The 15384-nt window shown below is 39.9% G+C and overlaps 3 protein-coding genes across 9 annotated transcripts; 1 reads left to right on the top strand and 2 right to left on the bottom strand.

Annotated features, from left to right (window-relative positions):
* Positions 1 to 278: 278 nt before the first annotated feature.
* LOC104799286 (gamma-tubulin complex component 3) lies at positions 279 to 3420 on the bottom strand. Its single transcript, XM_010521721.1, is given in 3 exon segments — positions 279 to 509; positions 592 to 996; positions 1086 to 3420. Coding segments are annotated over 2 exon segments (2496 nt in total). The 5' UTR covers positions 3320 to 3420; the 3' UTR covers positions 279 to 509; positions 592 to 734.
* Positions 3421 to 3961: 541 nt separating this feature from the next.
* On the top strand, positions 3962 to 5767 carry LOC104799285 (calcium load-activated calcium channel-like). 2 transcript variants are annotated; one of them, XM_010521720.1, is made up of 2 exons: positions 3962 to 4685; positions 5574 to 5767. In XM_010521720.1, exon 1 carries the CDS (start codon positions 4078 to 4080, stop codon positions 4666 to 4668), a length of 591 nt encoding a protein of 196 aa, XP_010520022.1. In that variant the 5' UTR covers positions 3962 to 4077; the 3' UTR covers positions 4669 to 4685; positions 5574 to 5767. The 2 variants fall into 2 exon arrangements, with proteins under 2 accessions (XP_010520022.1, XP_010520021.1); XM_010521719.1 differs by having other exon boundaries at positions 5501 to 5767.
* Positions 5768 to 5819: 52 nt separating this feature from the next.
* Positions 5820 to 15209, bottom strand: LOC104799284 (kinesin-like protein KIN-7K, chloroplastic). Of its 6 annotated transcripts, XM_010521718.2 has the most exons (24): positions 14756 to 15197; positions 14007 to 14281; positions 13816 to 13913; positions 13442 to 13531; positions 12996 to 13048; positions 12341 to 12406; positions 12218 to 12271; positions 12026 to 12085; positions 11578 to 11656; positions 11264 to 11331; positions 10719 to 10781; positions 10495 to 10599; positions 10297 to 10401; positions 10022 to 10129; positions 9787 to 9933; positions 8870 to 9052; positions 8546 to 8701; positions 8062 to 8274; positions 7750 to 7890; positions 7535 to 7660; positions 7393 to 7443; positions 6989 to 7036; positions 6705 to 6875; positions 5820 to 6593 (listed from the first exon to the last, which is right to left on the bottom strand). In XM_010521718.2, the coding sequence occupies exons 2-24, from the start codon at positions 14252 to 14254 to the stop codon at positions 6042 to 6044; spliced, it is 2985 nt and encodes a 994-aa protein (XP_010520020.1). In that variant the 5' UTR covers positions 14255 to 14281; positions 14756 to 15197; the 3' UTR covers positions 5820 to 6041. The 6 variants fall into 6 exon arrangements, with proteins under 6 accessions (XP_010520020.1, XP_010520017.1, XP_010520014.1 ...); XM_010521715.1 differs by having other exon boundaries at positions 12218 to 12406; positions 15106 to 15209; XM_010521712.2 differs by having other exon boundaries at positions 12218 to 12406; positions 14756 to 15198.
* Between the last annotated feature and the right edge of the window lie 175 nt (positions 15210 to 15384).

The following is a 15384-nucleotide window of genomic DNA, read 5'->3' as shown; positions in this document are numbered from 1 at the left end:
CCCCCCCCGGGCCGTGGCTCTGCATCTGCGTGGGCTGTCAATGGAAGCTCGTGCTCATTTGGGAAGAAACAGATCTCGAAATGGTGACCACTGACCAGACAAGCTCCCAGAAAGCAATGATTCAGACACAGATAAGTGTGAACCACTTGCAGGAAACGAAAACACTAATGTACTAGTTTCCTTTCTCATGTCATGATCTCCTCGTCAATGAACTCATCGTTCAGTGACTTATGGTAGACAGATAGGATTAGAAACATCAAATGAAAACACTATACAAGTCAGTGGAAAGATGTCAAGGCGCATGCAATTGCTTCCCGGCATAAAACAACCACACACAGATCAACAAGCTCGGTTCCGAACCGAGCTTACACAAACAACAATCGAAAATAACAACAAAATCGGTAAACATCAGATTCATACAGGGCACAAATTTAAAACTATCAAACCTCACCACCAACACGAGAAACTGCTTCCAATCCCAAAGATTGAAACAAGCCATCAAAAACAATCTGCAAAAGGACATAAATCACGAGCCAAATTTAACACAAACTAAAAACGTTGGTCATATAATAAAGAGTTTCTTCGACGTACCTAGATTCCAGAAAAAAAAAGACCCTCAAACTGGTTGATGAAACAGTGTTGCAGTCAGCAGTTAGTAGTGACAGATAGAGCATGTCTATTCTTGCTAATTGTGGAATGTGTCACTGTCTGGACTGATTCATCTGGTAACATTCCTACCCTTGAGAATGCAACCGGCTGTAAAACTCTGTGAAGTCAAGCCGGAAAAAGAGGAACTTGAGATCGACACATTGGTGGACGGGTAACAGAGACAGGAACCCTTCAAGTGATGATGTGTACTCCTTTGCGATACCGTCCATGTCTTGGGCCATGCTTTGGAGAAATTCTCCAGCACGTTGTGTTATGGCCTTCCTACCTTCACTGATCCATGAACCAGACTCTTGTGTTTTATTCCTTTCCCGCGACGATTCTTTGGTTCTGCAGAATTCGAACGTTAATCAGAGTTTATACTTAACAGGAGAAAGAAACGTTTAACGTTTACCTTTTTAACTCGTAAAAGTTTGTACCTTATTTGCAACTCATGAATTCCCTCATACAACCGATCTGCATGGCTTCTGAACCGCAATATAAGCTCGAAGAGGACAAAAAGGGATTTGCGAAGGGTTTGTGACTGTTCACCCAGGAGAGATTTTTCCACAATGGAGTTGAGGTACTTCTCATGTGCTGCCAATAGATCATCGAGGTCTTTAGCATCTTCCATTTCTTTCGAAAAATCAGACCATGACACTTCCAATACCTCAAACATGATGTAGTACTGTAAGTTGGTGACAAAATGGTTCATTTCATTCCAGAGAACCTGGCATCGTCTCAGGGTTGAGAGAAGTTGAAATTTCACCGTTGCTTGGAGCTTAACAAACGAATTAGAGGTGATACAATTTGGTTTCATAGTCTTCCAAATACCAATAAGTGCATGCTCCACCCTTTTCAACTTCCAGAGAAAATTGAAAATTCTCAAGTACCTAGACATAACAGATTCGGTGAACACGGTATCTAGAGGAACCCTTGCATCATATTCCAATGAGAATACACTCCAGCCCCTATCTCCAGTGCCATGAGGCATCATCTTCACTCTCAATCTGTCTAGAATGTCACGATCATCATATTGGGCATTAGATGCCCGAATTGCAGCTTCTAGAAACCCGGCTAACTCAAATGAACTGATACTGTTAGCTGGTTCAGAAAGTTTAGGCCCCACAATATCCATTAAATACTGCACAAAATCGCCTTGACCAAGGAGTAAATACCGCTTGATCGCAAGACAATGTTCCTTAAATCTATATCTCTTGTAAAGTACATCCAACAGGTGCTTGTCGATTCTTTTTGCTGCCTCCGTGACAAGATGTTCAAGTGCATCTGTCTCACCATACCCTAGACCTCCTCGATCAGTTGTAGTCCCTGAGGCAACCGCTGCATCTGATGCTGCAGTAGCCCACCCGTGATCATCACAGCAAACCCGAAGAAAATTTATGGATTTCCCAGTTCTTAGAATTCTCTGAGCTAGACTCGGTGAAATAAAGGATGGCAGCATTCCTGGGTGGAGCTTATAACCTTCCCTCCAAAGCGACTCAACCTTAACTGGCTGACTTACAATAAAGAATTCTCCGAAAATATCTTCCAGTTCCCCTTCCAAGACCCAACTTCTCACCATTTCAAGCAAAGGAGAACATACGCATCGAAGCAAATTCATCATGAAATCACGAACAAGTGGATTGCCGTGTTGGGCATGCAAATGAATGGCACCGGCCATTGCCCCGCCTCTCAAAGCCTTACATTTGTCGACCAAAATAGCCATCAGTCTCATTTTCACCATTGGCTCTGCAAACCAAACCGACAGCCTCCTCAAAGAAAGGTAATTGCTTGACCTAGCCGATTCAGAAACCAGAGGAATAGGATTCATGGCCTGTGCTTGGAGCACAGCCAATAGCTTGTAATACTCTGATAGCTCATCTTGCAATGCAGCACAAAATGCTTGTCCAACGGTTCCTACATCTTCGGCTGGAAACCGATCCATACTCTCGGAAATGAACGTTTTCACCTTCTAAACCAGCCAGCCGAGCTCGCAAATCTTACGCACCATAACCCTAGTGGCTCGAGGAACCGTAACCGAGTCCAACACTGCGAACCCATCTAACTCGTTGTTGAATTTCACGTACTTCCCATCAATTCCTTGACAAGCATACAAAACATCCCTCACTATGATCTCTTCTGTCACCTCATTCTCTTCCTTAACCAAATTAGCATACTCCCTAAATGCAATGTCCCGCAGATTCTCAGGGTCTTTACTAACCAACAAAACCCCATTACTCCAATCCTTCTCCTTACCCGATTCGGCATCGCCAATGCCCAAATTTGGGAGCAAGACCGAGGAATCAAGCCCGAGTTTCGCCGATTTCCGATCATCCGACACGATTTTGAGCAAGTAAATCACGGCCCACTTGTTGTCGACACTACCGGGACCGGTCTTCGACGCGAACTTGGTGTAGAGATCCGCGAAAGCGAGGGCGTCGGAGGACTTACCATGGGTGGCGAGACGGCGTTTGAGGGACTCGGCAATGGCGGTGGCGTCGGGAGCGACGGAGGGAGTGAGCCGGCTCGAGAGGATACGAAACGCGTAGCGAAGGGTTTTGAGGAAAGCGGAGGAATTGGGATCGGGACCAGGGGTTTGAGGGTTTTGAGAGAGGAGACGGAGAACAAGCTCCTTCACTAGATCTGTAACCTTCTGCTGATCATCTTCCTCCATCTTTGTTTCCTCGCTTGTCCTCTGCGTTTTCTCCTTCGAGAAAGAGTAGAGATGACGAGGGCTCGTTTTTGGACTCCGACACTGCAATTTTCCTGGGCGGGCGAAAATGAAATTCATGAAAGTACGAAAATGGCAATTTATTCTTATTCTTATTTGTTTTTAATAACAATTAAATTATTTCCCAATAAATTGGGAGTGATGAAAATGAAATTACGACCTTTTTTTTTATTATATATCCTATACATCAAGAATTGTTAAACGGAATTATAATAAAATGAAATTGCGAGCTTAACATAGTTGTGCTATTTCTCAAAATGGGAATCAAATATTGATGTTTTTGATATAATTCCATTTCCCTAAAAATCCAATTGATACAGAAAGCGGAGCATATTCAAGTTATTTTTAGTTAACATTATTTAAATTTAAATTATTGATAAGTTTAGGCATCTTTTAGATTTCTTAGTTCTATATTTGTCTTGGGGTTGTATTTTGACGGATCAAAAGTATGGGTGAAAATATGGTATTTTTCCTGAAATAGTTTATTAATTTGTTAAAGTGCCCCAAAACTTCTCTATTTTCGTTTATTGCCCCATCCTCGAGGTATAGCCATTAGCCAGTAGGTTTTGGCTATAAAAACACCTCATGGTCGTCGAGAAGACTTCTGCCAGATCAAATCGTCGAGAGGAGAGAGAATTTTCTCGAGAAAGTGAGAAAATAGTCCTTCGATTTGTGTTTTTGCTTCCGAAGCAACCCGTGCAATGGCTGCAGCCCCCCCGCTCTTCGCTTCCTTCAAATACGCCGATAGCCTCACCGTCGTTGGCATCTCCTTCTGCACTGCCGTTGTGTGCGAAGCAATCTCATGGGTTTTAATCTATCGCACGAGCTCATACAAATCCCTGAAATCCTCCATTGACAAGGCCGCGAAGAAGCTCGAGACCATGAAGACGGAGAATCCATCCACCAAGCTCACGATCAAGAAGTCGAAGACGAAGAAGATCGATCGCGTCGAGACCAGCCTGAAGGAATCGAGCCGCGATCTCTCCCTCTTCAAGATCAAATCCGGCGCCGTCGTAGCTCTGGTTCTCTTCGTTGTTTTTGGTTTGTTGAACTCGCTCTTCGAGGGGAAAGTCGTCGCGAAGCTCCCGTTCCATCCGATCACCATCGTGAGGAAGATGAGCCACAGGGGACTGAAGGGCGACGATGCAACGGATTGCTCCATGGCGTTTCTTTATCTTCTGTGTTCAATCAGCATCAGGACAAATCTGCAGAAGTTTCTAGGGTTTTCTCCGCCGAGGGGATCTGCTCCAGGTGGTGGATTGTTCCCCATGCCGGATCCGAAGACGAATTGATCAATCTGATCTCTGAGGTATAGTGTTATCGGGCTTTTGGGTATTTTTGAAAATTTCAAGGAACTGGGTAGCTGATTCAATCAAGCTCCGATGGGGTTACTGGTAAACTTCTCTCAGATAACCACGGATGATTTCTTTGGTAGTTGAAGTGCTGTTTCATAATGAAATCTGAATGAGGAACACTTTCAAATGTTGATTTTTGTTTTTTTTTTTTGTGGAATTGAAATATCAAATCTCTTCATTTGTGGGTTTTGATATCTGGTTTAGATTCCGGATCAATAAGGCATTCCTTTAAACAGCTTTTGCACAATTGATTACTTAGATGATTTACAATGTCTACGGGCAGAAGAATTCTCTAGTTCCAGGGACTAGAAACTGAATCCGGTGTACAGGATCGAGTAGTTTGAACAGTTTTCGAGGCATTCATATTCATATTCTTGCTTGGATTTCCTATGCATAATATCATAATGATCTTTCACAAAGTAGGTATCTTTTAGAAATTGGGACAAAGGGTATGTGAAAGAAACATAACGTAAGGGAGGTGAAGGGAAAGGGATGCACAATGTGTTTTCAAGTAGGTACCTTCCTATGCTCTTGTCCAATTGGAGCCTAGAAAACATGTGGCTTTTCATGGGAAGAGGAGTTCAGTTAGGTTCAGAATGGAATAGATGTTGTTGGATAATTGTTGCTGTTTAGTAGTCCGAGTTTTCGTGGAAAGATTTTTGGAAATAGATGCCATGAAAACCTTCTTGCAATATCTGTTCTTCATAAGGTGTTGTTGTGCTGATTGGATGTGAATTCAAGCTTGTAAAGATGGTTCTTTCTGTAACAGTTTGTGCAGTTTTACTTCAAAAGACACTACGTGATTTGGATTTATATCTCTCTTCATGGTGGTCTGATTTCAGTGTTGAAGCTGGTACTTGACAACATACGCGTACTTCTGAAGTCATCAGGTTACGATTGTGTTCTTTATATTGAACTTCTAATCATCACAATACTTAAAAGTCTTCTGATTGCTTTTTATGGACATATAGATCATCCAACATAAGATACTTTAATGTAAGAAATCAATGAAAAGGATAATATGGCGACTTCAAAATCCTTTTTTCAAAGCTCTAGCAAAGATGAATTTCAAATTAAACGGTCGAGAATGGACAAATAGTTGTGCTCCTCTCTCGTTACACTTCCTTTACAAGTTATAAACAGTGAGAAAGATCCATCTGAAGAATTAAGAAGAGAGTTACAAACAAATGCACACAACTTTGATTCACACGGATCAACAACCAACACAGAATCTCACCCATTGTTCCCTAATTCTCGAAGAGCCGAGAGGTACACCACACTCTCCGGTCAGTTCTTAAATCCTGAAATGATCAATCTCGTCCCGTTTCAGCCGCCGTCGAGTCAGAGATCTCTGAGCCATCTTCATGGTGAGATCTCTTCAACTTGGCCACAAGAACCCACATGTTAGCAAGTTCATTCTCTAGATAAGCCTCTCTCTGTTTCGACTCTTCTATCCTCCTTTGAAGCTCGGCTTCCTTCTGATCTTTCTCCACGAGGGCTGCTTCATACGAATGCTCACGTTCCTTGCCCATCGCGAGTTCTCTCTTCAGCTCCATGATAGTTGTGTTGTCTTGTTCATGCCTCTTTGCTAAACCCTCTCTCCGACCGTTCCTTAGGGTTCCTGCCCTATTTCGCGGTGTGGGAGAGTTCTTCTGTGCCGCCAGCTCAGCTGCTAGTCTCTCGTTTTGATTCATTAGCTTTGCAACTTCTTCAGACAATGCCTTAAGCTCAACAGCAGCTGCTGACGCAAGCCCTTTAGCGTATGAACTCTCTTCAGCAAGTTTCTTGTTTCTGAGTTGTAGTTGTTCCTCTGATTCAATTAGTTCTGCAACTTTCTGCTTGAGCTCCTCAATCTCAAATGCCTGCAATGTCACAGAGTAACAAGAAAATGTAAGATGTGACTCATACAAGAAGATTTGCCAAAAGGCATTTCAGAAACAAATAAGATGTAGCGTGAGCTCCTCATATTAGACCTGTGCTTGTAAGATTCTTTTGTCATTTCTTTCCTCCGAGCTCGGGGTTTTGCTCTCGGATCTGTGATCATTGGAGACACTTTTTGAGCTGGTATTTCTCAGTTCTAGGGCTCCAGAGAGCTGCTGCTTTAGGTTTGCAACTTCTTCTCGCAATGCTTCACATTCACCCACCTGAAGATCATTGTTCTCGAGTTAAAAAAAAATTCTCCACACGAAAACTACTAGCCTTGGAGGTTCACCAAAACGTGGGAGTGGGGGAGAGAGACAATGAATATTCTCCAGACCTTTTGATCGAGTTGTTCCTGAATAATGTGATTATCGGCAGTTTTGACCTGTAAACAAGATGGAGGATGAGAAAAATAGTAAAGCATCAAGCATCCTTACTAACTACAAGATGAAGTCCATAAAATAACTCGGGAAGGAATAAGCAGCTGTAGTCGAAATATCAGCTATGCCCATTAAAAATAATGGAGAGCTTCCTTAACAGAGTAAGGCCCTTTCCTTTGATCACTAGGAAACAATGGAGAGTCACTTCACACAGAGAAGTTATCTTTCTACTCTTTCATATCGAAGCTAAAGCAGAGAGCGTCAGAAGGGTAAGGAACAGAGCCCTCTTAGGTGTTGTAGAGATACGTAACAACAACAACAACAACAGCAAAAATTACTTGAGCTGAGACAGTTTGATCACCTCAAGTTCAAAAGATTTCTCATTTAATTGATCCCTCAATTCAGCTACAGCCTGCAAGTAACAGATAGATGAATTGGGAGACATGCAGTTCATCAATGAATATCAGAGTAAGAATTACTAGGTCACTACATGATATTAATACCTGCACAATCTCGGACTTATCCAATGCGTTATGCGATGCCATAACAAAATCTGCAATTTGTTTCTCCAACGTAGCGATCTGGTCATTCTTTGACTTGATCTCATCATAAAGCTTGCTAATCTCAGCCTTAAATAAATCCAAAGAGAATCCAGAGGTAAGTATTTGCCAGTTCTAGAGAACAATATGACAGATATCATAATAGAGTCAAAAAGTACTTTAAGATCTTCATTCTGAGGGATTTTTGCTGCCTCTTCTGACAACCGTTTTAAAGAACTTGATTGTAGCGCCACCTCCCCAGATAAAATCTTTCGCTGTTCCCGCAGTAGTTCAATCTGGTCGGTTATTTTTATGCTAATCTGAATCAAGTGGACAAAATCTTCATAAATAGAGAATGACTTATCACTTATCCTAAATAAACCACTAGAAATCTATTTGGAAGAAATCTAAACGCGTATCTCATATAGTTGAGGCTTGGGATTATTACTTGGTTACAAAATGTTTTTTTAAAAAAACTCTTATGTACCTACCTCCGGTGTATCTGTTTCATGGAAACTGTCTTCAGGAACTTCTCTATCTTGCATGGCCTCTGAGAATTGATCTGCCAATGGAGAGCTTTCTGAAAGTCTGGATTCCGTATGCAGATTACTGCCTCCCCCTTGAGGGGTCGAAGGTGTGCTATTGGACTTAACTGCACTCGACTTGTCACTGGCGCTTGATGACCCTAAATTGTTCTCTTTCTTCTGATAGGAAAATGTAAGTTTCAATCAGATATATTTGACAGATGAGACACCAAAAGAACACAGAAAGAAATGCCTCTTGAAGGACTCCAGGCTTCCATGAGACAATTGTTTGAAGAATGTAAGTGCCAAAAATCCGAAGTGTGTGATCCGTTTGCGTTCAGGATAAACGATTGCTAGGCGCAGTTCCAGGGTTGGAGGATACACTCCAATATGAGCAGAACAACTTGATTAGAATTATCAAAGTCGTATAAAATTTTAGTCATATGTATACCTTAAGCTTCAACCAATTCAGTAACCCGTGCTTCCGGGTCTTCTTTTCTTCTCTTGATGCACCATCTCTTATCTCAGGATTCCCCTCTAGTGAAACATATAAATCAAGGTTCTCGTCATCCATCATGTCCCGCCTCTTATATGGTAGGTAAGCCAGCTGCATATGCATTAACAACTATAATCAGCCAACAAAAAGCTACCTAAGACACACCCCTGCAGCAAGTAAAGTCTTAACGGCATATATGTGATTGGAGTAAATTTTTTCAGCCATCCAGGAAAAGGCACAGGGAGAGAATGTGTAGAGAGTTATTCATAGATCTTATACCTCCTCTTCTCCAAATGAGTGTCTCCGACGAAGATCAGCGCGATGGGATAATCGGGATGATTGTGGCGTTTTAGTGGACACCAGAATTAACTTCGTCAACCGTTGAATTCTACTCAAGAGAGCTTCTTTAGCTTCTTCCTCTTCTTCAAGTCTAGATTGCAGCTTGACTTGACCATCTTCTAGCTTTTATTATAAAAAAACATAACAACACAGACAAGGTAGTTTATTGCAGAGATCTCTCGAAAGCAAAACTATAAACTAAAGGGCAGTGCCAGGAATGCTGCTGTGCATTCCTCATCGAACACTAATCTAACCGATAACAAAGGATGGAATATAACAGCGATAATATTGCAAGATTGTTGCATTTCATGCCCAAAATGCCTCCTTTATCAAATAAGACAATCACTGACCATATGCACTATCAGATAATTTTACATAAACAAATAATGAAATTAGCTCTAAAACTACAGCAGCAAAGCACAAGAAAACATAAATAGACTTCTTCCTCGTACAACAAAGAAAGAGATCTGGTTGTTTTACACCTGATTCTCCCCCGAAAGATACAAATTCGTTACCTGTACTGCCTACTTTCTGCTGAGATTTCGAGGGAAAAAAACTTGCTATGAGCTCATTGAATTGGCAGCCTCAGTGGTTCATATCAAAAGATGGAATGATATGTGGTTATGCTATGCATGCATGTGCATAGCATGTTAAGAAGAAAAGATCCAGTAGTATTAAAGTGAAAAGGACATGCACGCTGTTGTCAAATCAGCTGATATCTAAAGTCTTTAAAATCGTCTTTAATTTTGAAGCACTATATGATAAACCCATAGGGGCCAATTTACTTGAGAAACTGGTTCAAAACAAATTAATTTTAGCAGCCACACAAAAGGTCCAAAATGATCTTTCAAGCATACCTTCTGCTTCAGGAGAACAATATCATCTTCATTGATATCCTTTATTTGAGGAACTTGTACAATTCCCCTTTTAAGCTGTTCCAACTCCTCCTTCAGCTTGTGTATCTCATTTTGGTACTTCTTGATTAATGACTTCTCGTCAATTATCTACAGTCACGAAGAGTTGTAAATTTAGCAAGAACATTCAGTGGATAAATACATATATAACTGATAGAATATATAGCTAAGAGAAAACCTTGTTCTGTGCAGCTTGAATCTCAATATGCTTAGCGCGATGGGCAAATTTCAATGTGTTGTGTGTTTCTTCAGAACTGCTTGATGCTGGTGTAACTGTACAAATGAGCTACCATTTCCAGGGGAATGGCAAATCAGTAAAATACATTTTTATTAAGACATGTCACAAATGGGTAATGTTTTCAGGAAACATTTTTTCCCTGCATATGACCACGCCTTGGATATGATATTTACAGTAGCAAGAGGATGAAGCAGAGCCAGTCTAACAAGACTTACAGATACACGGCCATGACCACTCAATGAGGACTGAAGGAGCCGGGTTAGTTTGGAGTCTCTGAACGGTATGTGACTGGCCCTTCCATCTGTAAGCTTTGATATAACCTAGAGCATCACATTCACATATCTCCTTTAAAATGATGATTTGTGCCAAATGTTGCTTGAAGTCAACCAAAAACAAAGAAACCGATAACTCACTGTCCCCAGAGTCAGCAAACTTTTATTTATATATGATCCTTCCTTGCGTCTTAACCCACTGGTTCCAGCCTTTGAGCTCTCAGAGCCGGCAAGGTCAATGAGATTCTGCAGATAATAGCAAAATTATGGGCAGCTAATATCGTTCACCTATTAATCGATGGATAAAAAGGTGACTATAGCCTATAGCATACATAATATCATAGAACAAAAGCCGAGCTACATACCAGCTGCGATAAATGAACAGCCTCGCCTTCATTATTTTCACCCAAGGGGCTACTCTCTATCGTCTGCAATCGAATCAGTGTATCACTTTCAAGAACAGAATAACTAGATCTTTAGCATTTGAGCATGCAAAGAAGTGATGAATATCACCAAAATCTCAAAAACTAGATTTGTAACTATGGACAAAAAGGAATTCCTAACAAGAAGGAAACATATGAAAAGTGAAAAATAGTACAGAGATTTTGTTGGAGGCAGCAAGTGGGAATGTAAGGTGTTGTAATTCTGATGGAAGACAATGCTTCCATCACAAATTTTAAAGTTGGCAAATAACATCTCGTAATCTGTACATAACATCTTCCTTAGTTTAAGAATTCGTTTTTCTATACATTATCAAATAAATGGTCAGGAATACGGGAACAGTATATGAAAATGTGTATTTTCAATCTGTTTATACCATAAGTACCACCGTGCGAAGAAAAAACAATGATATTACAAGAGCACAAAGAAATAAGCTTATCCGCTGGAACGAAAGAGGATTAAAGCGTACCAATGTAAATATTGTATGGCTTCGACTGCTGAGCAAATTAAAATTTGTGGACCCAACATGTCGATGCTCTGTTATCAGTACCAAGACTATTAAAAAGACTTGGATAAAAACAAAAGAAAAATGGAATCTGCTAGAATCACAATTAGACAGACAACAAAGAGAACATCAGTATTAAGAATTGCTCTACGTGTGATATAAAGTCATTTCTAACAAAGAAAATTTATAATGACAGATAGTCGCTCACAGTCATCCTGGTCTAACAGACACTTCATTCTTCAAATAAAAGGAGATGTTAAAGCACGAGCTCCACATACCTTCTCCAGCTGCAATCAGAGAAAGCGCATGAGCAGGGGATAAGACAACTTCTTCTTTGACCCCTTCAATATAGGTTCCCTAGGATCACCGACATAGATAGGTCGCAAACTTAGGGATAGAATGTGAATTTCAATATAAAATTCTATATTCAACTACTTGAACAGGAAGTTCAACCTTCAAAAAGTGAAACGAATAGGCCAGAAAATAACGTTGTATTAGTAGAATTATCGAAGACCCAAGTTTATCCCCAAGAAAAGAAAAAAAGAACCAGTAGTCTCTCAATCATCTAAGAGTGCTCCTCATCGTCACATATATAATGTATAAGGTCTCAGGGTTCGAAGTTAAGCATTATAATCACAACGAATATTATATTGAGACAGCATTACCAGCAACATGCACATTGTCGACATAAAAGTGAAATGAACTATGTGATACTGAAGGAAGTACCTGCTCATCTTCTCTGATCCTCAAATTTTGTCCTGCTGGGTTCAATAAATCATTGACAACCTGAAATAAAATGAAACTTAAGGGTAATACTATTAACTAAAAATTATAGACTAGTTTTATAATTCACCATTACTAATGCAACCAAAGGTACAAAATGGAACAGAGAAAACAAAACTAAGTAAAGAATCTCACCTCATTATATATTTCCAAGTAGGAAACCCGTAGGAGAAATTCTCTGTTTGGTGTCTGTGTGGAAATGGAACATGTGAGATTGCTACTATTTAGGCCAAGGAATTCAACAAAGCTATGAAGTACCTCTTGAATAATGCTGAAAGCATCTTTCACTGCCAGTGGTATGATACCAGGAGATCTCTGGTCACCCTGACATTTGAACAAAAAAATTCATAGTCTTGTCATGAGATAACACATGAAATCACGCTAAACGCGTTCCTACATGATGTCTCTGAATCAAAAGCAAACAATCTTTCAGCCCTAATGTTCTGATATATCACAGCAAGAGCAAGGGAATGCAATTTAATGATAGTATAGGAGAACAGTTCTCCTTTTAGATTTGCAAAGTGTGTGATAAAATAAATTATTTCTATATATAATGCAGTTGGGTGTTGGCTAGACAAGGACGAAATGCAATATAAGTACCAACACGATGCCCTTAGCAAAGACAAGTAACTGAATATGAAACACAAAGAAAACTTTCAGGATCTAAACTCCTCGTTGTACATAAAACCAAATAAAGAGTTTCACATGATTAAGTTTATTGGCTTGAACTTTAATGATTGATGGCCTGCTTGCAGTTCAGTGGTTTGATCAGAAACAAAGAGCATAAAATATGGTTCTTTGACCGAGCAACAAGCACTTGAATAACAGACTGCACGATATATACAAAGAAGCACTACATTCTTTACTGAAGACAGGCTGGGATATAGTAAGCATCCATTCTAATGAATCTTACATGCATTGTGTGAGTCTTCCCACTGCTGGTTACTCCATATGCAAAGATGGTGCCTGCGGGTGGAACAAAACCCAAAGTTACTAAAACGGTAAAAGCATCCAACTCGAAATTGTTCTGAAACATTCAGCAGATGCAGTCTGCTAAAAGTCAAAGGTATCAAGTTATTTTGAAAAATTCAGCAGATAAAATCTACTAAGTCAAAGGCATCACAATATTAGTGATAAATGAGCACATTGTTCAATATCTGTTCAACTGGGGTGACATTCGTTCATAGAAGATCAAATGATCCATCCATATATATTATCCTCTATTATGCATTAAGCCTTTTGACAGGGAATTAAGAAAAGAATGCTCCTACCGTAAAAGTAATCAAATCAGAAAATGAATATCAGAAATGAGCTATAATGTAACTAGATTTTCAAACTGAAAAAGAGTTTATTCGGTACCAGTAATCCCCTCCATAGCACCACTAATGACATGCTGAGCAGCAACATCATAAACTTGACGTGTTGTGGTTGTCGGGCCAAAAACACGGTCTGCAGGAAGAAACCGTTAAAGACAAACAAACTGATTCAAGATAAAAATAAATAAAGAGAATGTCCGCAGACTCAAACAGAAAATATACAGGACATCCAATTAAATTACAGCCTTCATTTACACTGTCATAAAAGCAAGAATCTCAAATAGATACAAAAAAGAAAAAAGAAAAGAAAACAAAAGACTATTCTTTTAAACATGTTTGAGTGGCACCAATGCTCCGTATGCAGTATTTATGATGCTTGTATAAACCCATAAAGCAAATCAAGCTGTTAAGACTAACCATAGGCATAAGCTATAGCTGGATTATACTCATTCCGCACAATTGTTTCCCCATCAGCGTACCATGCTATCTCCTCCCCTTGGCGAATTTCCCTTGGACTATACCGACATAAGCCAATGTCAAATTCACAGAACCCTCAACGACCAAATGTTGGTCAAACTCAAACCTATATACAACCAAATCACCATCACCTGAGTGGGCGAAAGCGAACTGTAACTGTGACATTTTCTTTGGACTGATCAATATCTGGTGGTAAGTTTTCCGTATAGAAGAACTTAGGCTTGCTTCGAGCAGATGAAGAAGCAGGGGAGCTGTGTCCATCAATAGATGACTCTGGATAAAGCTTGGAAGATGAAGTTGTTGAAGTTGCAGGCGAATCAGTAGCCCTCAACTTGCTAGACCCTGCTTTTCTTGTCTTTGATCCTTGTTTAGATGCCATTTCAGCCCAAACTCAAACCTTCTGGGACTGAAGAAACAAGAACAAGATATATTAATATTATCAAAACTAATCACATTCTCCTCAAAAATGATATATCTGCAGTCTTAAGTCATTGTTAAGCACATTCAACAGTCTGATTTCCTCTCGAACTGAATGCCTTACTCAAATTCAAACTCGAATCCTGAGAATCATCCACTGTTTTGCTGCCGAGACATACGAAAATCCTCAAACGAGGTACCGAAGAGACTCAAAATTGAACAATTCCGTTTTCTAAGCAAATGGAAGTCCATACACCTCAAAGAATGCGTAGCTGAGAAATGTATGAAATGGCACTATCTGGGAAACCCTAATTGCCACTTAGTAACCCTTAAACCACCTTGAATAACTGATATAAAAAAAACATGGTTTGGCTCCAATTTTCCGCAACTTCCTAGGCAACGAAACAGCAATTCAGAAAATTTCAAAATAAGAGACGAAAACAGGAAAAGGGTAGGTGGGTACCTGGAGCGAATCAAAGAACATAACATCAAAAAGGCCGAATCACATGCAAAAGGGAAGATACCGGAGAAGCATAAGAAACCCAGAGAGAGAGAGAGAGAGAGAGAGATGGAGAGACGGAGAGAGAGATCTATGAGAGAGTGATTACGTAGAAGAAGAGGCAGAGAAAAGAAGGATCAATGTCAGTAATCAGTAGGAGATAGTTATCGTGATTGCAATTTCGAGGGTTTATAATCTCCGCTTCGCTTGTCTTGGAAGCGATGCCCTTTTTTCATCCAAAAAGCTAATTGCATTTCATTTTTCCACTGCAACCAGAGCGAAAGGTAGACGAGAACATACACATCTATACGTACAGTGTGTAAGCGTTGGTGTATACGTATTTGCCTTCACGGATCCAGCGGAGAAGAGATGTGAGACGATTTTTATGTTTTGCTTTTTTATTTTATTTTCGTTTCGTCGTAACTACAAAAAAGTTTTTTTTTTTTTATACAAACTGCTTCGAAGGACGTCTTTTTTTTCACACGCTATAAAAAAAAAGGTACATGAAATGAACGCTTTGACACTTTTGTGACTTTTAGAACAATATATTTTATAATTTGATTAAAAAATAATTATCGTTAAATAATTAATAA

The sequence above is a fragment of the Tarenaya hassleriana genome, unplaced genomic scaffold, assembly GCF_000463585.1.
Source record: "Tarenaya hassleriana unplaced genomic scaffold, ASM46358v1 Cleome6, whole genome shotgun sequence".
In the NCBI taxonomy this organism is placed as follows: domain Eukaryota; kingdom Viridiplantae; phylum Streptophyta; class Magnoliopsida; order Brassicales; family Cleomaceae; genus Tarenaya; species Tarenaya hassleriana.
Note: the sequence above shows the minus strand (reverse complement) of the source record. Positions and strands in the feature narration are given on the sequence as shown.